The following is a 27,393-nucleotide window of genomic DNA, read 5'->3' on the forward strand; positions in this document are numbered from 1 at the left end:
GAGTAAAGATGCTGGTTAACTCTTGCATAAGGTGTTTGGACAGTATAGGGATGAGCAAGAGTGGACAGTCGAGTGCAGCGGGGCCGCGGGAGGGGGGGGAGGCATGCAGTTAGCAAGTTCAGAAGAGCAGTCAGCGTGAAAATATCGATGGAAGATAGAAAGAGAGGCAACATGGCGGCTGAATTTAAGAGGTAGAAGACTATAAGTAAGAGGAGAGCTGATGAGACGAAGAGCCTTAGAATCCACTCTGTCTAGGAGAGCTGTGTGAGTGGAGCCCCCCCACACGTGAGATGCATACTCCATAGGTTGAAATAAAACTCATCTTGTAACTCTTTCTAACATTTTTTTAGTATTTATTTTTGGTGTAAATGTACAATGTCACACTGTTTTTAGAGGTCACTTACATTATGTACAGCGCTCCTTGTGTCCTTATTTTCGGTACATTGATTATATATGTTATTTTTTTCCCTTCAACGCTCACTTTCTAGGAAACATCGCCACGAGACGCTGACGTGACGCCCTCGAATAGAAATCTAACTCGGAAAAGTTTCGCACCACAATCAATGTATTTTTTTGTATTCTTTTATGATGACAAGGTAACATTGTTTACATAAATTCATCCTTTCTAAACAGTCCTATACACACACACACACACACACACACGCACACGCACACACACACACACACACACACACACACACACACACACCTACTCACAACACTCAGACACAAAGAACACTTCCGCCTTGAAGGACCGATGTATTGACGATGAATAAGAAACACACACGCACGCACACACAGTCTCACCTCCTTCCCTTTGACGCAGAGGAAGGGAACACGAGGGAAGGAAGAAAATATTGTCTTCATTATCAGTCGCGTCGTAATGTGATGAAAACTGACACCTGCGATCGCCCGGCATTCCATTAAAGGTAATTTCCAGAACATTAGCCGCGGATTTATATACATTAGAGGGAGGAGAACTCTCGTTATAGAGGCTTCAGTTCCCGTCACTCACGCCCTTCATTAGATTCTCTCCTCCCATCAAGTACTTGCCCCTTCCCTCGCTCATTATCATTCCTCTCCTCTTCCTCACTGTGGATCCCTGATATTGATGCTGCCCTATACCTGCTTCCATCCTCTGATTTCCTCTTGTTACGCATTCTCCTATTTTTTTCTCTTCAACAGCCGATGTACCACTAAAAGTTAATTATAGTACAACTTACTTCATCTGTTTCGATCTAATGATAAAATACAAACACAAGGAGTAGAGTAGTTGCCGGAGAAGAAACGATCCTAACATAATACAGATCAATACCGATACAGCCCACCGAGGCACGACACATAAAGGAATATGAACAATAGCGCTCCGTGGTGGGCGCTTCATGAATACATCCAGAAATCAATCACGGCACACGCCCTGAAGGCCGGTAGCTCTTGTTCCCGTGTTTACACATCAGCTTTCATCACTTTCTTCAACACTCAAGCCTCCGTCTCCGTCTTCTCCAGACCTTCGCCGGTGTGACTGAGATAGTTTCTTCACACAAAAGGAAGACACCTTATGTTAAGCTCTGTTCCCGGCCCGTAAATAAAATATCGTTACATATCTCCTCGGATGACTAAATTCCCCTGCTGCTTATACAGCACTACACCAGAATACAGCTTATACAATATATACATAAACCTGAACAACACATACGAAATGTATATTATTCACCTACTATAGATACATACTACACTGTTTATACTTGAAAGTATTCATTCCAACACAAATGCTTCTGATAGCAATCAAACTCATTAAAACACACAGCTGCGCGTGCAACAAAAATATGTCAGTAGTAATTAACTGTCTGTACATGTTGATCACCCGTAGAGAGAGGGAAAGAACGGGAGGAGACCAGCGACCCCCCACCTCCTTGGTGGCGTGTTTGTAACCCCCCCCGCAAGAACTGTCCGCCGGCTGCGGCCCTCCTGCCCGGGACACACCTGGGCCGCGGAGAGAAGCGTCCAGGTGTCGGGGAGATTATACACTTCGTTACCGGCCAGGCGCGGGCGGCTAAGGCAGTGCGAGTGTGGATTACTCCGGGGCTGAATGTTTGGCATGTTGTATTAATTTAAATGTCGATTAAAAATGAGATTATGGTTCTACGCTCAACTTTTACTATTTTAGATGCTTTGGCTTTTGATCAGTAAAACGTTTTACCGTTGACTATTTTTATGCCCAACATTTCCTTTCTTTTTCGAACGAGTGTGGGGCCCATTTGACGATTATTTGAAATGTGTGAATACTATATAAAAATGGAGAGTATTCAACTCCAAAACAAAACAAAACAAAAAAGGCAAATCCTCGACACAGACCTATTAGAAGGAGAAACACACACACCCAACATCGAGCAGCAATACCACAAACACACTCAAACGGCGCCAGCTGTCTCCCGGAACACCACTTCGACATTAAACCTCCTTCATCCACACACAAGCCTTTGATGACGTCACAAGCGGCCACTCAAGTCCCGTCGGCGCCGTGAACGAGCCTCCAAGAATACATCAAAAGAGACAAGGCGCGGTGCCATTACTCGCCTCTGTGCTGGCCGGGCCCGAGGCGTCCACTGAAGGTAAGCACATTAGGGAAACCGCCTCCTTGCTATATATAATCACGGGGCAATTACGAGGTGAAGAGAGAGAGAGAGAGAGAGAGAGAGAGAGAGAGAGAGAGAGAGAGAGAGAGAGAGAGAGAGAGAGAGAGAGAACCAGACACAGACAGACAGAAAAACAGACAGAAAGAATTACTAAATGACTAACAAGCAAAAACAGAGACAGAGACAAACAGGCAGGCAGACAAGTATCGAGAAATAGACAGACACAACTATTAATATAACCCCTAAAAGACATAATGACCCAGGATAGAGTAGCAACAAACCCATACACAAAAGGGGACAAATAAGTATAACGGGAATGATTAAGAAAAAAAAGCGAATAGTTATAAAGGCGGATTCCCTGATTGATCGACAGGGAGACAAACGGACAGACAGGCGGGACGGTGAGGGTAAAAAAAGTGAACGCACGCCCGGAGGTATCAACGCCAACGAAAAAGTGAGAGGTCGCCGACACGGGATCTGATGCAACATGGATTTCTGCCTGACCTTTCTAGCCCTTTTTCCCTTTTCCCTTTGCAAACCCTTTTTCTTCAACCACCGACTTTTTTTAAATACTTCCAATGCTCTCCTTTCCTACCTTAATTCATTCTGATAAACACCACGTACTCTCTCTTAAGGCGCTGGAAAAAAACTAAGGTCATTGTGTATCCATATATGACGTAAGAACTTTTTTTCATTCCTGGCCTTTAAAGTACCAACATTCACCTTTTTCCTCCCTATACTTGATAAACGCCACTTGCGTTCTCTTTAGCCACTGAAACAATATCGTAATCATGTCTATTCTTATATAACATAACAAATATTTTTTTTTCATTCCTGCCCTTTAAATAACCTCTAATGTGCTCCTTTTCCTCTTTAAACCTGATAAACACTCTCTACGTTCTCTTAATTCAACCACTGAAACAATATCGTCACATATTCAAATTCTTATATGACGAAAGAACTCATGCAATCCTTTGTTTTCATTCCGATTTGTTTTCCCTCCCTTTATCCACCGCTATCCTGTTTTCCTTTATCACTGTAACCCAAGAACACGCCTAAAACATTTTCCTGCCGGTCGCTCCTTCTCCTTATACACACAAAGACCCCTAATCATGTTTTCCTCCTCTCTTAAGCTCCTGAAATACTCCTAGGCTTTCCCCTTCACCCTTATTGAATTACGGGTCTCTGTCTAACGTCGTTATAGGCCCTTGAACGTTAATAGGGAAATTTGATGGAAGGATGTGCCGTACGAAGAGAGGGAGAGAGATAGATAGATAGATAGACTGATAGATAGTGTGTGTGTGTTTAGGTTCCAGGCACGTCATCCTCCCTATCCTATTGCCTTCGCCTCTCCGTCTTTCGATCTATCCATCTGGGTGTGTGTGTGTGTGTGTGTGTGTGCATCTCGTATCGGGTGTGTATGCTCGCCCGTCTGTGTCTGTCTGTGCCACCGACGCTTTGATCTGACGCGGGAAAGACGGGGCACGCTGGGGATTTACCTGGGGAGGGAGCTCTGATCCTCACCTGTCTCTCCTCTAAGCTTCCCGGGGGAGAAAATTATACACAGCAAAACCCGAAAATTAATGTTTCCGCAACGCCCGACAAACTCAGGCGGGGAAATGAAGTGTAAAGAAAATGCTGTGGGAAAAAAATCTGCGCAAATATTGACGCGAATCAGACAATGGATTTTTTTCTCTTGCTATTTTAGATTCAAGGGAGGGGCCTGGGAGGGGGGAGGGAGCGTGGGAGGGCGGCGGAAGAAGGATAGAAAGACTGACGTAAGGAAGGAAGGGAAGGAGGGAAAGGGAGGAGCGAGTGAACTTATTTTTAACACCAACTAGACGCTTTTCTCCCGGCATCAGTTACGGTATGTACAAAAATATATACATGGGGAAACTCGATATTTGGAGAATACACCCCCCTGACACTCCACCGCGCACCTGCAGGACGCCTAAGAGCAGGTGAACATGCATTAGAACATGTATACCTTGCACGCCACGCCAGCTACCTGCAGGGCACTTTAATAGAGTTCTATCAATTATCTTTTCACCTTGCAAACTCGTTACAAAACAAGAGTTATCTTACCAATGAACAATATGTCAGCTGTTACGTTAATCAGATCCTATAAATAACCTTTACAGCTTGCATGCGTCCAGCAGAAATGACATCAGATCAGCCAGTAGTCGTGGTCAGCCCAGGTGCTGGAACTTGAAAACACTCGCCGCGGCCTCACCGATGCTCGCACGAACAGTTCCACTCTCACGCCACCCCTCACAGCTGGCCCCGACGCCTGGGAGTGGAAGCGCCGCAGCCAGCGAGCCGCCAGGCCCGTGCTCGCCCCTTAAAGCTACGTGAATCCATGTGTGTATCATGTTTATAGGCCACAGAGCACTGCAGGAACACTTTATATAAACACTCCACTCCTCCGCGGGGGCCCACGCCCATACAACGTCTCCAAACAACACAGAACAGTTACAGTATTCTTATAATACCAATAAATCTCATACAACACCTTCATAAACCTAAAGTTACCTGTACACCACCTCAAATACCAGTACATAACACAGGCAAGGTCTAAAAAGAAACAAACATAACGGCTGCAGTGCTCGCGTCACACGCCCGCTCGGTAAAACATAAAAAGAGGGAAGATACGCTGCGATAAAGTTAATACCAATTATTTTTGTCATATTTCAGGGGACGAAAAAATATTGGTTGTGTCCCGTTTTTTCCCGTGCCGGTCTTAATCACCTGAATTCCGAGGAAAATGTTTCAAAATTTGACCAAAACAAAATACAAGTGACTTCTTCCAGGAATATTCCCGCCGCAGGAAAATACCAAAATGGCAATGAAAACTCGAAAAAATGCGAAACGAGAAAAAAAATATATACATAAAATTCATGAAACGAAACATTAAAAATCTTACGACCTTCACCTCAGCCTATTGTCACGTGTGCTGCCCCTGAGTGGACAGCGTACAGTGTATACAGACACCTTAATGATACCTATGTACAGAGCTCCGTATGGCTGGGTCCCGTATACTGTGGAGCAACCCCACTCCCTCTCTCTCTCTCTCTCTCTCTCTTGACCCCTTCCCGGCCGCAGGCTCCTCACGCACGGCGCCGCTCGAGGTGGTGTTCCGATGGCGTGCAGCTGTCCCCTTATCTGTTGGTTAGGAGCGTGGCGAAGGGCAGAGAAATGCCGAGGAGGAGTATGGGCACCGTGGCGACCTGGGAGACGTGATCAACGGGGCCGCAGAGGCAGAGGAAGGCTAAGAGGACCTGCACTAGGGCCGAGGGGGCGAGGGTGCCTTGGCGAGCACTGTTGTCCGTGGTTTGCATGGCGGCGGGGGTCTTGCCTAGGGGGGGAGCGATAAAAGGTGATGAGCTTGTGGTGTGTCTGTGTGTGTGTGTGTGTGTGTGTGTGTGTGTGTGTGTGTGTAAAAGAGATAGCTCATGGAGTGTTTAAGGGGGGGATAATGCTTATGGTGCGCGTGTGTGTGTGTGTTAAAGCGAGCATGTATGTCTTCCCAATTGAGCGGATGTCAATGAAAGCGTTAAGGAGATGTCAGAGGTATGTTTCTTACACGCTATATTACCCTCAACACATGCACCTAAAGTTAGCATTCCGTGAAACTTAATACACTTAGCAATATAAAAACAAAATCAGATATATTACAACCCCGCGTGAAGCTGTTAACATGATTACCAACTTTTTTATGCGTATAGGATTTGAACGTGATGAAATTAATGATACGAACAAAACTATAAAAAAAAATGTAATAAAAAAGCGAGAAATAATCAGCGCAGGTAAATGAGTTAAACGGTGATTCGAGAGAGAGAGAGAGAGAGAGAGAGAGAGAGAGAGAGAGAGAGAGAGAGAGAGAGAGAGAGAGAGAGAGAGAGAGAGAGAGAGAGAGAGAGAGAGAGAGAGAGAGAGAGAGAGAGAGATAGAGAGAGAGAGAGAGAGAGAGAGAGAGAGAGAGAGAGAGAGAGAGAGAGAGAGAGAGAGAGAGAGAGAGAGAGAGAGAGAGAGAGAGAGAGAGAGAGAGAGAGAGTAAAAAACAATGTAACAAGCCTCCGAAAAGAAAACGAAGCAATGAAGGAAAAGCAAAACCATCCTCACAACGAAAAAACAAAAACAAAAAAGAAAAACACAAGAAAACATCAACTTCTTCATCAACTTAATTAGACAACACAAAAAAACAAGAAAAAAAATCGACGAAACACACACACACACACACACACACACACACACACACACACAGAACACACCAGTCACACCACGCAAAATAAACGAACACAAAACCAACAGTAACAAAATCAACGAAAAAAACAACATATAACAAAAACACCCCCAGCTCAGCCATGCCAGTTCCGCCGCTTACTCTTCAAGACGTGGACTTGGGTGGAGATCCGCTTGGCGTTGGAGGGCTTGCAGGCGTACTTCCCGGTGTCCCAGAGCGTCGCGTTGTGCACCAGGAGGGATGAGCGCGTCGTGTCCCCGTCATGAATCGTGTCCACCTTGATCTCGCGCCCCTCCCGAGACCCATAGTTCACCAGCTGAGGGAGGGAGACACGCCCTTTGGTTGGGGGGGAGCAGCGACCATTGAGGGGGGGATAGTAGCAATGGCGGGGAAATAGTGGTTAGGGCTCGGGGGAAGAGTAGTGGCCATCAGGGGAGGAAGTAATGTTATCTTGTAAGGGGGAATGTATCTATGATTGAGGTTATATTGTGTTTTGTGTGAGTAAACGTTTTTTCTGTAAGGGTAAGGGATGTTAGTAGAGATGGACTTGTGGATTTTGCTACGAGGAGATGAGACATGCCTTTGGTTGGAGGCTCAGTAATAGTCGAGTGAGGGGAAATAGAGTAATGGTATCTTGTAAGGGGGAATGTGACTTTGATTGGGGGTGTTTGTGTGGGTGAATGTATACTCTGTAGGGGTAAGTGAGGTCAAGAGTATGGGACTTGCCGATTCTGCTGGGGAGATGTGTTATATAAGGAGAATGGATGCTTTTGAGAGGGGGGGTAGGGGAGACGGGTGAGGAAAAAGTTGTCCCCCTGAGAGTGGTAACTGAGGTCAAAAGAAAGGGACTAGTGGAGCGCCTTGGGAGTTCTGTTCTATAAGGAGGATAGATTCTTTCGTGAGAGGGCGTTGGGGACATGGTGAGGGAAAAGTGGTTCCGGAGAGGGATAAACGAGGTCAGCAGTGAGGGACGTGTGGGATTTGCTTAGGTTATGTAAGGAGGATAGATTCTTTTTGTGGGTGGGGTGTTCGTAACTTAGGAGTGGGAACAGTGGTCTCTACAGAGGTGTCAGTGATGTTAACAGTAAGGGACTTGTGGGGTCTGATAGGGGAGTTGTGTTATATAAGTAAGATAAATGCTTTCGTTGGGGGAATAGGCGAGGGAATAGTGGTCTCCGGAGAGGGGTCAGCAAGGTCAACTGTAAGGGATTTGTGGAAGGCTGGAGGCGTTGTGGTTTATAGGAAGGATAAATGCTGTCGTGAAGGGTTAGTGGGGACATGGAGGAGGAATAGTTGTCCCCAGAGAGGGCTAGTAGCGTCTTATGGGAGAATTATGGCCATTCGGGGAGGAACAGCGGTATAAGAGAGGTAAAAAAGTACTCCTGTAGCTGTCGGGGAGCGGAGGGGCGGGCGTGTTCTATAGTTGATAAATAGTCTTAGAGATGATGATTATTCAAGGTGGTGAATGATGGCGCTTGGTTAGAGACAGGGACAGCTGATGGGTCTTTCTTGCTGGCCTCTTGGTGTTGACTGAACGTGTTACTAAGAGAGAGAAGGCCTACGGAAAGAATTATGTGCTATCAAATATGGAAGGATGCCGATGGAAGGGTGTCTATGAAAAGAAGTGTGGCACTAACTATGGAAAAGTATATGTGGTTGTAACAGGTGAATTTTGGAAAGATTTTTAATTATTTCTGGGGAGAGTGATATCCATGGTCTTAGTTGAGGGAAAGCAGGTCATGGGTGAGATTTGGTGAGGGTGGGGCTTGAAAGGATGAGCAATGTTATATGTTTAAAGATATTTGTTCCTAATTCTTCTGGTCCTTGCCGGGTTATATAATTTTTTGAGGATTGTTCAGACTCTTGGTTGGGTAAAGGTTGTTGGTTCGGTATTGGGTGTACCCATCTCATTGTGGACAGATTTCAGATTTCACTAGACATTGAAGAGAGAGTTAATGTTGAAGGATGATATTCTGTTTCTACTTTTCCATATTGTTGCATATTCCTTTGATTCTAATTGTTATTTCTTCATCTATTATTGGAAGGAAAATATTTGAGAGAGAGAGAGAGAGAGAGAGAGAGAGAGAGAGAGAGAGAGAGAGAGAGAGAGAGAGAGAGAGAGAGAGAGAGAGAGAGAGAGAGAGAGAGAGAGAGAGAGAGAGAGAGAGAGAGAGAGAGAGAGAGAGAGAGAGAGAGAGAGAGAGAGAGAGAGAGAGAGAGAGAGAGAGAGAGAGAGAGAGAGAGAGAGAGAGAGAGAGAGAGACTAAAACGACGAGGATTTTTTCAGTAGTAATAGGCTTAAAAGTGCAAGCTCCAGGATAGGGAAAGGGACGCCTGTTTAGGATATCTAGGCAAGAGTAAGACGATACGATTATTCTGCGGGAGGGAAACACACATACAGATTTCCGGCGTTGGGTTTGGGGGACACAGGCGGGAGTTACGAAAAGTTGGCCCAGAATCCAGAGGGCCTCGGATATAGTGGTCCTGCGCTGAGCCCCGGAAGGGAAAACTCTGCAGGAATATATTGAAAGACTTTAATACTACGTAATTTTTATGCGGAAGTTTTGGGAGAGAACGGTATCTTACACTTGGGGAGATTTGGGAAACTTTGAAGGCGGTCTTAGGAAGGTGAGGTGAACAAAGGTGTGGTGGAGGAGGCGACGAGGGACACGTGTCGACGAGGGAACAGGGAAAACTTGGAAACCTGGCAGTTATATTTTGTTCTGGGTTTAAAGTGATCTTAAAAAAAGGTGGTGATCGCAGATGCTGAATTTGTTGAGGTACTTGATGACGTGTTTGAACTCCCCCGTTGTCGTTAATTTCCCAGCTTAGCGAGGTTGGTTTCCAGAAACGGTCTTCATACAGTTGAGCGTTCAGCGAAGGTGATATTTTTGTACCGCGTCGCGTTACTCTAGTAAGTTCATTGCCCCGATTTCAATTAAGGGACCAAATCTGAACAGCATTTCCAAATGAGTCCTTATTAATTATCCAGTGATTCAGAGATACTTTACTCCCGGTGTCTTGCATTCGAAAACCCTCGGTATAACTCCGAACGTATTATTAATTATTTCTAAGGGGCAGACTTATAGTGCTTTGCATGCTTCGGGCCACCGCTGATAGTGACCGCAAGATCCGATTCCTCGTGTACGACCTCATGTTGTATGTATGGCTACTAGTTGGGAACCCAAAGTGGATGCATGCAAATGTGCTTGTTAAAGTTAAAGTAACTTTGCCAATTTTCAGGCAACTGAATAATTCCGGGTGAGAAATTTAGAATGATTTCGCAAGCTACCGTCGTGAAGGATCTCCACCCACTTATTGTGTCATCCACAAACTTCGATATGGAGGATTTTAGTTATATTTCTGATTACTTGATGTATGCAATAATGAGAATGAATCTCAGTACCGACCCATTCGGGACTATGCTAATTATAGGAAGCTACTTGGAAGCTTGCACGTTGAGAAAACTGCTTTCTAATTAATAATAATGTAAGCTTTTTTCCACGTTGTGTGACTGTATCCCATACCCGCGGACTGTAACTTATTATGGAGACGGTCGTGTGGCACCTTGTCGAAGGCTTTCTAAACGTATTGATCTACAGCATCCATAGATATGATAATCTCAGTTTACATATGCACCGTGGAAAAGTCCAATAAATTGCTTTATCAGTAACGCTTATGTTTGGTTACGTGCTGGGTGTCGGAAATGATTGCATCGTCCTCAAGGAACTCGAAAAGTTGTCTCAAACAATTTGGAGGATCTTGCCTGACAGTTGTGTCAAGTTTAAGTCTTGTTTTATCTCTTATTTTCTTATGAAAAAAAAAAGCGCTACATTCGCCACTTTCCAGTATTCTGGGTCCTTGTTCAGTTGTGATAACAATATATACATGATAGTAAGTGGCTGGAGTACTTGCTGATTTAGATCTTTCAATAACCGCTGAGATAGGATGGTGAAGAGAAGGAGGAAAAGGAGGAGGAGGAAAAGGAGGGGAAGAGAAGGAGGGAGAGGAGTGGGAAGAAGAGGAGAAGAATGAGGTAAAGGAAGAGGAGGAGAAGGAGGTAAAGGAAGAGAAGGGGAAAAGGGGCGGGAGCTGTTACTGACAGAAGACAGCAGTGGCAGTGGTGGTGCTGGCAGAGGTGGTGGTACCAGGTGGTGGTGGTGGAGGTAGTGGTGGTGGTGGTGGTACCAGGTGGTGGTGGTGGAGGTAGTGGTGATGGCGGTGGTGGTACCAGGTGGTGGTGGAGGTGGTGGTGGTGGTGGTGCTGATGGTGATGAACAGCGTAAATTTAGGTGATGGCGATAATGAAGGCGGTGAAGGCAATGACTAATGACGTGATGCATTTGTCAGCGGGCCAATGAACGCGAGGAAAAGGGACGGAAAATGTTCGTCCGATGCTGCGACACACACACACACAGCCTTTGACACGCCAAGGCCGCGTCCATGCAAGAAAAAAAACAAAAAAACATTGTGATAAAAAAGCGAGAATAAAACACCAAACAACATCGACTGACATGCTAATGGAACACACATGCACTGAGCTATATATATATAAAAAAAGAGAAAAACAGCATTGCACTCGGGGTATAATACATGCAAACTAACACACACACACACACACACACACACACACACACACACACACACACACACACACACACACACACACACACACACACACATACGCACACACACACAGCCCATCTCCCCTCCCCCCACACACAAATACTGAACCATATACAAACCTCTCCTGCCCTGCCTCAAATAAACAACGAGGTAGTCACAAAAAAGCTGGACAGGCGTCAGAGAAATGTATATATGCAGTGAATATGTTGAAGGGAAATTGTTACGATGAATACCAAGGCTGGGCGGCGCTGTCTGCCCTGTGCTCCTCCCTGTTAAGCCGATTAACTTGGGATCCCTGAATAAAACATTGATCCAATCCCCGACAACAACTGACCAACACACAGGCACGGATTGCTGGCCTGTCCTGTTACGTCATCGCGGGTAAAAAATTTGTAGAGTTTGTTCTTGCTGCTGTTGTTGTTGTTGTGACGTCACGGGAGATATATAGAGACACAGAGGCATTTCGAATATGTCAAAACGTCAATAGTAACACAGAAAAAAATCATTGTTATGCCTCTATGAATTCTATGATAATGTCGCAAATGATAAAAGAGAAACAGAAAAAAAGTAAAATCCCCCATCAAAAAAAAAAAGAAAAAAAAGAAAAAGAAAAGAACTTCGAATGACATAGAAAAAAAAATCGTTGTTATGCCTCAGTGACTTTTATAATAATGTCGCGAATGACAAATGAAAAAAAAAACTTCTGGTTATATTTTCCTTAAAAATGAATAATGTTAAGCGTGAAGTACGGAGACAGAGAAACACTTAGGATGTCAAAACCTCCATAGTCATACAGAATAAAAATAATGGTTATGCCTTTGTGAAGTGAATAATAATATGATAAATGATAAACGAAGACTGAAAAGCGACCCTGCCCCTAAAAACAAGAATATCAACTGTCATACACACACAATAAACATGGTTATTGTGCCTTTGTGGATTCAGTAATGATACCAGGAATGATATATAAAGACTGAATACCACTTCCACTAACAACTATGTAATATATGGTGACGGGTTGTTAGGGTTTTGATTCTGTAACGGTACTGTGCTGGGGCTAGTATTCGGTGTGTCATTCGTTGTTCAGGTATTGTTTTGAGACGTTGTTTGCTTTCGTTTGCCAGTCACAAGGTGGCGGCCACACACTACACATTGAATTTGCAGCCACCCCGCCGTGTTTGCCTCTTCCCGTCACACCTATCACCCCCCAAAAATAAGGAAAGGAAAGGAAAGTTTCGTTTAGTCGGCGCAACATCTGTGGTCATATGCCGGAGAGAGACAGAAGGGGAAGGAATTATAGGAGAAGGGAACAGAGCCCAGGAGACGGGACACAACCCCCGATTAATACCTGGTACCCATTCACTGCTGGGTGGACTGGGGCGTATGGTATCGGAAAAGCCGCCCAATTTTTTCTACTCCGCCCGGGACCCCAAAAATAACAACAACAAGGAAATCAATTACGTATTTTTGCCAAACTTAACACACGATCCCAGAATACAAATAGACAGGAAACAAGACACTGATAAAGAATTGTGAATGCCAAGAGTGATTAAGAAAGACACGACCACTTCCAGGAACAGCTCCCCCACCCACCAGGAAAACAATCACGGGGAAGTCTATTGAACTATCCTTGGAAAATTCAGTATAAGGTCCCAGAATACAAATGAACAGAAAACACAATATTGATAATGAATTCTGAATGTCATAATGAAGGTAAGAATGATTAATGAACACAAGCATTTCCAGTAACAACATCCCAGCCCCCTCCAGAAAATAATAAGAGGGAAATCTATTGAACTATCTTTTTCAAATTCACTATAAGCTCCCAAAATACAAATGAACAGAAAACAAAACACGGATAATGATTAAGAATGCCATAATTAAAAATGATATACTGAGACACACGAGCACTTCAGCAACACTCCCCAAAGAATAACTGAATAAGAAATCAATAGAACTATCCGTGCCAATTTCAATTTGAGATACGAGGGTACAAAGAGGCAGAGCAGAAAACACCGACGATGAATTGTGAATGCCATAATGTAGTCAAGAGAGATATATTAAGACAGAACCACTTCCAGTAACTCCCATCCCCCCAGAAAGGAGAACATTACAAAGAAATCAATTAAGCTATCTTTGCCAAATTCAATACGAGATCACAGAATACAAATGGATGGGAAACAAAACATAATGAAGAATGATAAAATATGACACAGGAGAACTTCCAGCAACACCCCATCCGTCCTGCACCCCCAAAATAAAATAGAAAAATAAGAAGGAAATCAATGAACCCACCTTTAGCAAGTTCAATACAAGATCACAGAATATGAGAGGACAGAAAACAAGACACTGATAATGAATTGTGAATACCATAATGAGGAATGATAAATGATGAGGATATATTGGCTCTTCAATTAACTCCTCCACCCCCCACCCCCCTAAAAAAGAAACTCAATTGAACTATCCTTGCCAACTTCAGTATACTATCCCCGAATACAAGAGGACAAAAAGAAAACGCGGATAATGCATTGTGAAAGCCATAATACAGCTAAGAATGATAAGTTGAAACACAAGCACTTCCAGCAGCGTCCCTCCCCCGATAGATATAACATTGACAAGGAGATCAATGAAAGAATAGAATGGAAATGGGCAGAAAACAAAACATGAATAATGAGTTGTGAATGCTATAAATAAACTAATGAGGGTAAATTGACACAGAACCGCCTTCAATACGAACTCGCCCCCGAAATGGAATAAAATAGAACGATAACAACGAAATCAATTACTCTAACCTTGCCCTCTTAAATATACGATCCCCGAACACAAATGACCAGAAAACAACGCACTGTTAATTAAGACAGAAGCCCTTCCAGCAACGCAACCTTCCTGCCCCCCTTAAGAAACAAAAAAGGAAATCAATTACCCTAGCTTTACCACGTCCAATACAAGATCCCTGAATACAAATGGACAGAAAACAAAACACCGATAATTTCGACAAAAACACATCGAGCAACACCCCTTCCTACCCCCCCTTAAGAAAAACAAAAGAAAATCAACTGACCTAGACTTAACATATTCAATACAGGATCCCCGAATACAAATGGACAGAAAACAAAACAGCGATAATAACCAAAGAAACAAAAGCAGCGTTATGAAAATTATCGCCCGCCATAAATTATCATAAAATTGTAATGTTCGTTTCGGCGTGACAAATGTGGCGCTGGGGAATAAACATAATTTTCTGGGAAGTAAACTTGGTCCTGATTTATGTCCTTTTGTCCTTTGTCATCATGTGCTTGCCTCGTTTATCTCTTCGAGGAGTTTGCAGTTTTTTTTTTCTTTCTTCCCTTTGACCGATTTCTTGGGATGGTGTTTTTGTATAGACTCTCTCTCCCTCTCCCTCTCTCTCTCTCTCTCTCTCATAATAATAATCAACTTTGCAATTTATTAAGATCAACTCCAAGGCAATTTAGCGTTAACTGTAATGGCAATATCGTTGTGTACTTAGTCTTAGGAGGATATAAAAAAAAAGGAAAATGAGTGGTGTAATTCCTCTCGGCAACAACACACACACACACACACACACACACACACACACACACACACACATACACACACACTTTAGCATGCTCACTGACAACACTAAAAGGACATCGCTCTTTATATTATTACAACCTGAGTGCTTCCCTGTAGACTCACAAACACACACACACACACACACACATCAAACGCAAAAAGTAACACAAAGAATATAAAAACTGTACGTCGCTACTATTCAACAAAGAGAAAACAAATAAACTATACGAAAAAATTTGCTGTGTTACATACGAGAGAGAGAGAGAGAGAGAGAGAGAGAGAGAGAGAGAGAGAGAGAGAGAGAGAGAGAGAGAGAGAGAGAGAGAGAGAGAGAGAGAGAGAGAGAGAGAGAGAGAGAGAGAGAGAGAGAGAGAGAGAGAGAGAGAGAGAGAGAGAGAGAGAGAGAGAGAGAGAGAGAGAGAGAGAGAGAGAGAGAGAGAGAGAGAGAGAGAGAGAGAGAGAGAGAGAGAGAGAGAGAGAGAGAGAGAGAGAGAGAGAGAGAGAGAGAGAGAGAGAGAGAGAGAAAAACACACCATCAAAGCAGCCACGTCCACACATGATCCAGGCGGTTTGTACACTCTCGTTTCTTTGGCTCACCTTTCCGGCCGCGAGTCAGGTAAGAATTGGCTCCCGCTCGACTCCCGCCACAGGGTAGGAAAAAAATTGTACCTTTGTTGGTCACAGAGTTTATACACACGTGATGGTTTTCTACGCGTTTTGTTCATGATGTTGGTGAGGCTGGTTAAGTAGTAGTAGTAGTAGTAGTAGTAGTAGTAGTAGTTGTAGTTAGTGTAGTTGATTTAGTTAATATTTTAATTTTGCTTTCTTATACATTTTAATATTGACGTTGGTGGTACTAGTTAGGCATTGATATCATTATTATAAATAGTATGTAGTAGTAGTTGCTGCTGTAAAAAATATTATTATTATTATTATTATTATTATTATTATTATTATTATTATTATTATTATTATTATTATTATTATTATTATTATTATTATTATTATTATTATTAGTAGTAGTAGTAGTAGTAGTAGTAGTAGTAGTAGTAGTAGTAGTTGTAGTAGTAGTAGGAGGAGGAGGAGGAAGAAGAGGCGGAGGAGGGAGCGGAGGAGGAGGAAGCGGAGGAGGAGGGAGCGCAGGAGAAAGAGGTGGAGGAGGAAGAGGAAAAGGTAGTAATTGCAGTCGTTCTTCCAGTTGCTGTTTGTTTATTTTTTGTTGTTGTTGCTGTTGGTATTAGAACAATGCTTAAAACAATGGAGGCAGACAAAGGACTCATCTCGCGGACATTGCGTAGCCACGGAAAGAAACAATAACATGGACGCTTTCAAAGAGTCCTGCGAGCTTTTGTTCAAGTGTGCATAAGATCAAGAGGAAAATAGATCCCAGAAACCTTGAGTGAAAGCATCGATGAGAAACGGCATTAACAACATGTGATGGAATGCGTAACTGACCTTGAGAGAGAGAGAGAGAGAGAGAGAGAGAGAGAGAGAGAGAGAGAGAGAGAGAGAGAGAGAGAGAGAGAGAGAGAGAGAGAGAGAGAGAGAGAGAGAGAGAGAGAGAGAGAGAGAGAGAGAGAGAGAGAGAGAGAGAGAGAGAGAGAGAGAGAGAGAGAGAGAGAGAGAGAGAGAGAGAGAGAGAGAGAGAGAGAGAGAGAGAATAACTTACAAGAATGGAAGGAGAATTGGAAGGAGGAAGAGCTAGACAAATGATTTATGAACGAAGGAAAGGAGGAAGAGAAGGAAGTAGAAAGAAGCAAGAAGCACGGATAAAAGGAGGAGCAGGATAGGGAAGAAGAGGAGAACCAAAGAAGCTCAAACATAGCAGCTTCATTCCCTCACACATAATTTAGAGGTGTCAGTCTTTTATCCTTCCCCAAGCAGGACGGAGACGATGGCGAGACACAAGAATATGATATCAAGGGCGTTTCACTGTCAAGCTTGCCGGCTCATCAGGTCAAAGTTTAGGCCAAGCTGACGTCTTAGGGAGCTTTTGTTAATGCTCTTGAATATTGTATGAGCTTTGTTGTGCTCTCTCTCTCCTTGTCTGGGCCATTGTGTGTGTGTGTGTGTGTGTGTGTGTGTGCGTGTGTGCGTGTGTGCTTGTGCGCGTGTGTGTGTGTGTGTGTGTGTGTGTGTGTGTGTGTGTGTGTGTGTGTGTGTGTGTGTGTGTGTGTGTGTGTGTGTGTGTGTTTGATTGCTTAACCTGTCTAACTTGTCTCTCAATTGTTTCGCCCTAATGTTCTTGTTGTCTGTCTAAATGTCTGTCAGCCTGTCTCTCTCTCTCTCTCCTTGACCTTTATTCTTTTCACTCTTCCCTCTTACCCTCTTTATCCTTCTTCGTCTTCTTCCCTATCCACCTTCTTTGCCTCTCCTTGACTTCCTCGCCTTTACAAACACAACTATTCTCTCTATATAATCTTTCTATTCCCACTTCTCTATCCCATCTCTCATTTACTGCTTCCTCTTCATATATTACTTAATTTCTTCCTCTCATAATCCATCATCAACATACATTAACACCTTTGTCCCCTTTCCTCCTCTTCAACCTTTATATCCTTCAACTTTTTCACGTTTTGTTATTTCATTTCTTTATATACGAGTTTCCATTTTTACTCTCAACTTTCACCCCCTTCCACACATCCCATCTACCTAGCTTGACTCTTTCACTCCTATCTCCTACACTCCTCAGGATCCTTCTCCTTCTCATTCGCCTTCTCCTCCTCCTCCTCCTCACCTAACACCTTAAAAATCACGTCTTCCTCCTCCTGCTTCTCCATTTCCTCTACTCTCGCACCACATGCAAACTTCTCACTTTACATCTCTCTCTCTCTCTCATCCTTTCCTAAAAAAATGGTACCGATTGTGATTGACGATTTAAAAAGTTAACATCAGCTCACCTTTAAGTGTGTGTGTGTGTGTGTGTGTGTGTGTGTGTGTGTGTGTGTGTGTGTGTGCATGCTCGTAATTAGTCTGAAACAAAAATATGGACAAAAAATAAATCAAATAAAACTTAGAAATATCAATGACAAAGGTAGAAAAAAAATATCGCTCCATAATCCCCAAAGAAGATTTCCTCTACGTTCTGACCTCGAACCTTTCTCTCTATCCCATTATGTTATCCGCTTTTTCTCTCCTTCACTCCATTGTCCTCCTCTTTCCTTTCCTCTCCTTTTCCTTTGACTCCTCTTTATCTTCTCTTTGTAATCCTCCTCTATTCCTCTCTCTCAGCCTCTTCATCGTCCCCTTTACTCTCCTCTTCCTCAACTCTTCCTCTTTATTCCCTTCATCATGTAAGCCTCCTCCTTTTCTCTCTCTGTTTCCTACTCTCCTCTTCCTTAATCCTCTTCTTCCTCTTTATTCCCTTCTTCATGTAATCTTCATCTTTACCTCTCTCTCTCTCTCTCTCTCTCTCTCCTCCATCTCCTCTTCCTTTACCCTCTTCTTCCCTTGACTCCTCTTCCTCTTTATCCCCTTTTCTATGTAATCCCTTTTTCCTCCTCTCTTTTAGCATCCTCTTTCCCCTTAACCCTCCTCTTCCCTCGACTGTCCGGCACTAAAGAGGAAATTCGCACGTTTTAGATTTAGAATTTCGCCCTTGAGATTTATGGGCCAGATGAGCGGATAGATTTTATGACTTTCCTCTGAAGTGAGTTATTTCAGGAGGATTTTATTAATATTTTATCATCGCCGGCCTCCGCGTAGCCAGGAGTGTGGTAATCATTTCCCGGTTGTGCGTCTGTTTGTCTGTCTGTCTCTCCTATTTGTTTGCTTCTCTGTGCGATGCCATTTATATTTTGTATTATTTTATTAATATTTTATTATAGCCAGGCTCTGCGTAGTGAGATGGGCGATTATGATTTCCCAGTTGTCTGTCTATATGTTTGTCTGTTTCTCTGTTTGTTTATCTTAGCGTCTGTCTGTGAGTCTGTTTCAACTTTTGTCTATCTGTGTGTCTGTATTCCTCTTTTTTTATATTTGTGTTTGTCTGTTTCTCTTTGTCTATCTGTCTCTGTTTCTCTTTTTTTTGTCTATCTGTTTTTGTCTGTCTCTCTTTTATGTATATTTGTGTTTCTGTCTGTTTCCAGTTTAATCTACTGGTGTGTCTGTTTGTTTCACTCTTTGTCTCCTCTTCCGTTACCGTATTGTCCGTTGCTGAAACACATGAAGAAACAGAATGGCACATGGACACAAAATACTCGTGAGAACATCCTCAGGTGAATGGCTTTAATTGATTTACCTGTGTTATGCGTATTCTTTGGAATACGCTGGTTGTGTTTAGAGAGAAGTGGAGGATAATATGAAGAAGGGTATAAAGAGGAGGAGATGAGGAATAGACGAGTAAAGGGGAAGAGGAGGCGGAAAGAGAGGGATAACGATCAGGACATGAATGCTGAGATAGTTAAAAATAGATAAGTATGGAAAGATGGATAGATAGATATGAAAAAAATACATACATACAGATATTAACATAAAAAAAAGGATAATCAAAATTTCGTAACGGAATTCTCATTACTAAAACATTTCCATTGGGAGTACAATAAAAATACCGCTGGAAAAAGTACACGAAAAAATTAGATATATGTTACTACGATACGTTAGGCTTGGAAAAAAAAATGTCTATGAATAATTTCCCAAAGCTAAATGCGTAATAGATTTCCTTTTCCCGCTTTTTATCGTTCCATAAAACAAAATATCATACCCAACGAAGTAAAAAAAGTAGAAAAAATATTCTGTTTTATACCGTTCTATACAAAAACAATATCATATCTGGCTAACAATGTAAAAAAAAAAAAAAGTAAACTGTGGGAGAAAAATATCATCAGGAAAGGTGCGACCGGGGAAGGTGTGTTGGCAGGAGGCGGGAAATACATCGCGGGCACAGGTGTATGAGAGAAGACAGGTGTGAACGGACTAATGGAGAGGCAGGTGTGAGGTGGCCAGTGGGGTCAAACATTGCGTGCATGTCTGTGTGTGTCTGTGTGTGTTTGTGTGACAGGGATGAAAGCGGACAGGCGAGTGAAAGGCGCAGGTGTGAAGATGGATGCAGGTGAGAAGGTGAGAGTGTGTGGATAGGTGCAAACGGGACACGAAAGAGAAAAAGAATGCGATACGGAAGGAGAAAAACCCGACGTATAAGAATGGAAAGTTACATAAGTTAAGAACGACATGAATAAACTGTGAATATGCGAAGAAACAGGAAGAGAAGTAAAATAAGAAGATATGCAACAACATAGAACACAGGTATGAGAGTTGACAGTTTCGTGATTGGAAAACGTAAAAAAAAAAAAAAAAAAAAAACATATCCAAACAAATATGAAAAGGGAGAGTGACAGGAGAGAGAGAGAGAGAGAGAGAGAGAGAGAGAGAGAGAGAGAGAGAGAGAGAGAGAGAGAGAGAGTAAAAAAACAAAAAAACAAAAGCAGAGAGAGAGAGAGAGAGAGAGAGAGAGAGAGAGAGAGAGAGAGAGAGAGAGAGAGAGAGAGAGAGAGAGAGAGAGAGAGAGAGAGAGAGAGAGAGAGAGAGAGAGAGAGAGAGAGAGAGAGAGAGAGAGAGAGAGAGAGAGAGAGAGAGAGAGAGAGAGAGAGAGAGAGAGAGAGAGAGAGAGAGAGTAACAAAGAGAGAAACAGACAGAGAAAGAGAGACAGTAAAACAGAGACAGAGAAAGAGACAGACAGTAAAACAGAGACAGAGAAAGAGACAGACAGTAAAACAGAGACAGAGAAAGAGACAGACAGTAAAACAGAGACAGAGAAAGAGACAGACAGAAAAACAGACAGAGAAAGAGACAGACAGAAAAACAGAGACAGAGAAAGAGACAGACAGAAAAACAGAGAGAGAAAGACAGACAGACAAAAATATACAGACAAACCGAGACACAGACAGACAGACAGACAGACAGACAGAGAGAGATACAATAAAGCAGCAAGGTGTGTGGAGAGGCGGGACGCAGGTGGTGGGGGCAGACAGGTACACACGGTCCATACGAATCTCGGGAACTCGCGGTGATGTATGGCCCCGTTTACGACTCCCCCGCGACCTGCCCTCCTTGGACCATACAAACCACCTTTCTGCCCTTCCCTCACACCCTCAGCGTTAATCCTATACACGCCTACACATCGTTTTCCTTCCACTCACTAACTTCTTCCCTAATCTGTACTTGCGAGATTCCTACTCATCCTAAAGCCATACACATCTGCCTCCCTCGTTCCTACACCCTTTCCGACACCTACGCTCCCTTCCCATACACTCACTGCCTTGTCTCTTCCCCTACACATGCCAAATTCCTGCACTCCTATAAACCGATTGCTCTCTTCTACAACTCTTCTATACTCGCCCTCCTCCACCCTCAACGCTGATCCCTCGCACCTTTAAAGTTCTACACTTATCTCCCCTACACTCACTGACTTGTTTCTTCCCCTATAAATGCTAAATTCCTACACTCCTATATTCCGATTGCTCTCTCTTCTACACCCTTAACATTCTACACCTCTCTCATTAATTTGTTTCTTCCCCTACACATAACTTTTGCTCTCTACTACAGTATAAACACATCCCTAACCTATATACATCTGCCTCCTCGTCTCTACACTTCTATACATCTACACCTCTTCAACCCATTCTCACCGGCGTGTTTCCTACCCTATGTAAATTCCTGAGCGCCTACACTACTGCATAATTCCTAAACCTCTAAAAACTTCCCTCTCTCCTTTCCCCTTACGAACACATACACTTTTCTGACACTTTCTTCAGCATTCCTTCGCCTCTTTATTTCTACATATCTTCATTTTTCTTCCTTTCTTCGCCTCTTCATTCCTACACATTTACACATTGCTTACATCTCCCTTCGTCTCTTCATTTCTACACATCTACACTTTCCTTCCTTCCTTCGCCTCTTCATTCCTACACATTACATCCTTCCTTCCTTCGCCTCTTCATTTCTACACATTTCCACATTCCTTCCTTCCTTCCTTCCTTCGTCTCTTCCATTTCTACACATCCCACACTTTCCTCACTCCCTTAAACGCTTACCCTCACCTCTACCATTTCACCGTTGACCAGCCCACTAACCCTATTTTTTTCCGAGCCTTCTTCTTCACCCTGACGCTATATTTTGCATTCCAGAAAAAGTTGTTAACGTTTATGCACTCAGAGAAAGGTGGAGAGGTTTGCGTGTTCTTAATCTCTCTTCCCAACCTTCAGAACACAGACTGCACGCACCTGCCTTTCCCCACCTTGCTGGAAGTGTTTAGGTTATCTTCTAGTATCACGGTGCTCTTACTAGACTAATTATGTTTGTCACGCTCTTTTAGTGTTGAGTTTATTAAGAAAATGCATGTGGAAGGGTCAGTGTCTCCTCTTTATTTGTTATGTTTTTTTTGATTTTCCACTTAAAGTTTTACATGAATCTTGTGATATCATCAAATTCCACTAAGTTTTTAAGTCTATTATTCCAAGATTTTTAAAACAGAGAAAATCCAGGGATATAATCACTAAAAAAATAAAATAAAGGCTATTCTTTTTTCATTTATTCAAGTATTTATCCATTTATTTGATATCTACCACGCCTTGAACAAATTCCTAGACCCAAACATATTTTCCGGCGAGTCTTTTCGATCAAACTAGAGTCAAATACCTTACCGCTAAAAAAAATATTAAGGTTATTCCTCATCCACTCTTTCGGCTTAAGCTCCTATTCAGTTCAACCTTTACTTCCTCGTCTTAAGCCACGACTACTTTCCTACACACCAAAAAATGTCAAATATTTAACCAATACAAAAGCACTTTCCTTCCCGACCACTATTTAGCCGTAAGCCTGCATCCAATTCCTTACCTTTATCTCCCACGCCGAGACCCAGTGGTACATATTCTTAACGCCGGCGGGGACTTTCGGATCTGACATTAGCTTCCGCGCAGGACCGTATATTCAAGGATTTCGCCCTGGCCTGATTCCTGCGTGCTATCCTTACGCTATACTTTACCGCGGCGTCCTTATCCCATCCGCCACATCCCTCGTACCTTTATCTCGCCCCAAATCCTCCTGTAATCCTATCCTCCGGGCCAGGCCGTTAATATTTTTCCCATATATCTCCGTCTCTCTCCATCCCTCTCTCGTATCTTTTCCCTTAACCATTCTCTCTCTCTCTCTCTCTCTCTCTGTGTGTGTGTGTTTGTTTCTTTTATTTTCGTTTCCTTTGCTACTGATTTTACTGTTTTCTCCTCGAATTCTTCTTCTTTACCTCCTCCTCCTCCTCCTCCTCGTCTTTCTTTTCCTCCTCATTCGCCTTTCCCTCTTCCTTCTTATCCTTCCCTCCCATCACTTCTGACAGTGTTCGTATCTTTTCAGTCTCCTTCGCTTCGTTTCCCTCTAAAGATTTCTCCAACTTGGGAAGAGAGAAGAATGGAAGAAGAATCACTGGCTTGCTTCGAGGAGGAAGAAGAGGAAGTGGAGGAGGTGTAAGCGAGACTGCCAATGAAAATTTCGTCAATATGAGCAAATTCTTGAAGTAATTTGCCGCCCCCGGAAGACAGTCGCGTCAGATATGTTTATCCGTGCTCCCAATTGACTCCTTCCCCTCGGCTTCCCTCGCTGCCTCTTGCCTCATGAGCGACACTCGGCTCGTCCGCTGCCTGTTTTCCTGTTTCATTTTTATACTCATGGCATTATTTTTATATTTATTTTCTTTTTGCCTTCTCTACGCTATTCAGGAGCAGTCAGTAGCGGGCTTTTTTTTCATTATTGTTTTCCTTTTTTTAAGCCCTTGCACTGTCTCCTCTGCTGTAAAAAAAAACAAAGAGCTGTTTTGCTTTTCGACTTCGCTCAGCATCATGGCGATATAGATGTAAAATTAATAATGATTTACAATTTGATTTACTGTTTGACTCTTCCTTTATTTATTTTTTTATTATTTCAGGTAGAGGTAGAGGAAGCTTATCCCACTGCTATGTATTTCCATCCACCCAAAAAAAGGGATTAGTTCAATATATAGCAATAAAATAAAAAGTAAAAATAACCGTATATTTTAATGACCCTCAAAAATGTTAGTGAATCGGTGTTGAAAAGGAATAAAAAAGGGCTACGAAAAAAACAGGCTGCAGTTTACGATTTTGTGAGAAGAGAGAGAAAAGAATAGGCTGCAGTTTACGCTTTGTTATAAAAAAAGATAAAAAATTAAAAAGGGAAAAAAATGACTACGAAAAAACAGGGTGCAGTTTACGATTTGGTGAGAAGAGAGAGAAAAGAGTAGGCTGCAGTTTACACTTTGTTATAAAAAAGATAAAAAATTAAAAAGGGAAAAAAATGGCTACGAAAAAACAGGCTGCAGTGTACGATTTGGTGTGAAGAGAGAGAAAAAAAAAGAATAGGCTGCAGCTTACGATTTATTAAAAAAAAAAAGGGGGAAAAAAATGGCTACGAAAAAACAGCAGTGTACGATTTGGTGTGAAGAGAGAGAAAGAAAAGAATAGGCTGATGTTTACGATGTTATAAAAAAGGATAAAAAAACAAACAAAACAAAAAAAACGGGCTACACTTTACGAGCCGAGGCCAAACAATCGAGCCCCAAACTTTTCCGCGTCAGGAGCTACTTCACAGTGACCCTCGGAAGGATTCTCTTTTCGAGTGTTTATAATCGCGCCGCTCGCTCTTCAAAGTTCCATCGGCCGCCACAATCCCCGCGCCAGCCAATCAGGGTGCGGCGAGGGAGCCATTCCAATCTGCGCGACTAAATTCCCCGAGAGATGAGTTCGAGTCGGAAAAGCAGAGATTTGTCGAGGTGTGTGTGTGTATGTGTGTGTGTGTGTGTGTGTGTGTGTGTGTGTGTGTGTGTGTGTGTGTGTGTGTGTGTGTGTGTGTGTGTGTGTGTGTGTGTGTGTGTTTACGGTAAAGAAAACAGCTCAAGCTCAATAAATAAATAAATAAAAAATGAATACACTGATTCGCAGCTCCTGAAAAAGCAAGCAGGAGTGGTCAATGTATGTTTGTGTGTGTGTGTGTGTGTGTGTGTGTGTGTGTGTGTGTGTGTGTGTCGAGTATGTTACGTCAATAAACAGATCGCATATTGTGTAAAGGATAAAAAAACGTACAAATGAATTGGTTTACATAAAAAAAACTAATGCCAGATTTATTCTCTCTCTCTCTCTCTCTCTCTCTCTCTCTCTCTCTCTCTCTTCCCACTAACAAAGCCATGACGCAGGACAGAAATATACAAATCCTCTTTGATGGCATGGAGTGGAGGCGTGGAGAGGAGTGGAGTGGAGCAGTGTGGAGTGGAGTAGGATAAAGCAAGATGGAAGGAGGAAAACCGGGACCCAGTTAAGTGGAGAGGGTGGATTACGGTGAGAGGAAACAGCATGGAGTGAGGTGGAGAGCGGTGACGTAAGGTGGAGTAGTGGAGGATATGGTGGTGGGATATGGTTAGAGGTGGGAGAGAGGGGGAGGGACAGCGTGGTGGAGTTGGCTGAAGACTGATGACGTGTGGTGTAACCTGGGTGGAATGGTGGAAAGGTGAAGTCGGGGTGAGATGTGAGAGAGGTGGAGCAGGAGGGAGAAGGTGGCAGGTGTCGGGTTGCAAATGTGGAGTGAGTTGGGACAGGTTTGTGTGTGGAAAGGAGAGATGGAGAGGGAGGGAAGGATGGGAGGGAAGGGGGAATAAATGATGGGAGGTTATGGGACGGGGTGGGGATGCGGGAGGGACGGACAACAATATGGAAGAGAGGGAAGGATGGGGAGGGAAAGGAGAATTAAGAATTGGAGGGATGGGACAGGATGGTGACGGTAGGAGAGAGATAGCAATGAGAGAAGCAAGGATAGGGAGGGAAAGAGGAATTAGGGGTTGGGAAGGGATGGGACAGGATGGGGAGGGTAAGAGAGGGAGAGAAATATCGGAGGAAAGGTAGGATAGGGAGGGAAGGAGGAAATAAAAGTTAGAGGGGATGGAACAGGGAGGAGAGGGTGAGATGAGGAATAGCAATGTGGGAGGGAGGGAAGGATGGGGAGGGAAGGGAAAATAAGGCTTGAGAAGGATGAGACGAGGTGGGGAGTGAGGGGGAGGGACAGATAGCAATGTGGGAGGGAGGGAAGGAAGGAAAGGGAAGGGAGAATGAAGGTTAGAAGCGATAGGACAGGGAAGGGAGGGCGAGGTGAGGGAGAGCAATGTGTGAAGGAGGGAAGGATGGGATGGGGAAGAGGAATTATGGGGTAGATGGGGCAGGCTGGGGATTAAGAGGGATGGAAAGCAATATGGGAAGAGGGGAAGGATGGTGAGTGAAGGGAGAATAAAGGCTAGAAGGGATAGGACAGGGAAGGGCGGGCGGGGTGAGGGAGAGGGATGTGGGAAGAAGGGAAGGATGGGATGGGAAAAAGATGGGGCAGGTTGGGGATTAAGAGGGATGGAAAGCTATATGGGGGGAGGGGAAGGATGGTGAATGAGGGGAAAATAAAGGCTAGAAGGGATAGGACAGGGAAGGGAGGGCGGGGTGAGGGAGAGGGATGTGGGAAGAAGGGAAGGATGGTATGGGAAAAAGATGGGGCAGGCTGGGGATTGGGAGGGATGGAAAGCAATATGGGAGGAGGGGAAGGATGGTTAGGGAAGGGAGAATAAAGGCTGGAAGGGATAGGGCAGGGAAGGGAGGGCGAGGTGAGGGGGAGCAATGTAATGGGACGAAGTGGAATAATATCCGATTTTTGCATTTTTCATTTAAATTCGAATGTGATAATAAAAGCCTTTGAGAAAAGTCTCCATATCAGTATTCACTCAGTCACATTCCAATTCTATTCACCTTTTTTCATCTTTTTTCATGAATTTTAAGTTTTCTTTTTCCTCTCTTTAATACCTCTCTATCTTTTCACCTCTTATTTTCACGGATGTCAGGCAGCTTTTCTATATAAACTTTTCATTCCTTTCTTTTCCTCTCTCTTTAATGCTCTTTCTTTTCCCTCCCTTCCTTTTTTTATCTTTTCCTTTTATTTTCATGGATAGCAGACGGCTTCTATGTATCTTTTCACTCCTTTTTCTTTCTTATCTCTTTCATGCTCTTTCTTCTCCTTCCATTTCTATCTTTTCCTCTTATTTACAAGGGTATCAAACAGCTCTTCTGTATAAAATTTTCACTCGTTTTCTTTCTCGTCTCTTGCATGCTCTTTCTTCTCCCTTCCTTTCGATCTTATCTTCTTTTTTTTTCTTCTTTTCTTTATCATATATCTTTTCACTTCTTTTCTTTGCTAACTCTTTCATGCTCTGTCTTCTTCCTCGCGGTGTTTTCATCTATTCTCCTCGCCTTATGTACCGTGTCCTCTGCAATGTAATTAAC

The 27,393-nt window shown here is 43.2% G+C and overlaps 1 protein-coding gene across 5 annotated transcripts in view; it reads right to left on the reverse strand.

The window, feature by feature from the left end:
- Positions 1–323: 323 nt before the first annotated feature.
- Positions 324–27,393, reverse strand: part of LOC127000222 (hemicentin-2-like) — a 301,496-nt gene continuing 274,426 nt past the window's right edge. For all 5 annotated transcript variants that reach the window (XM_050863645.1, XM_050863644.1, XM_050863646.1 and 2 more), the window contains 2 exons: positions 7,021–7,195; positions 324–5,991 (listed from right to left, as the gene is read on the reverse strand). In XM_050863645.1, the coding sequence (XP_050719602.1) occupies positions 5,795–5,991; positions 7,021–7,195 (372 nt within the window). In that variant the 3' untranslated portion in view covers positions 324–5,794. The remainder of the gene's footprint in view (positions 5,992–7,020; positions 7,196–27,393) is intronic.

Source organism: Eriocheir sinensis, chromosome 18, assembly GCF_024679095.1.
Source record: "Eriocheir sinensis breed Jianghai 21 chromosome 18, ASM2467909v1, whole genome shotgun sequence".
Lineage (NCBI taxonomy): Eukaryota > Metazoa > Arthropoda > Malacostraca > Decapoda > Varunidae > Eriocheir > Eriocheir sinensis.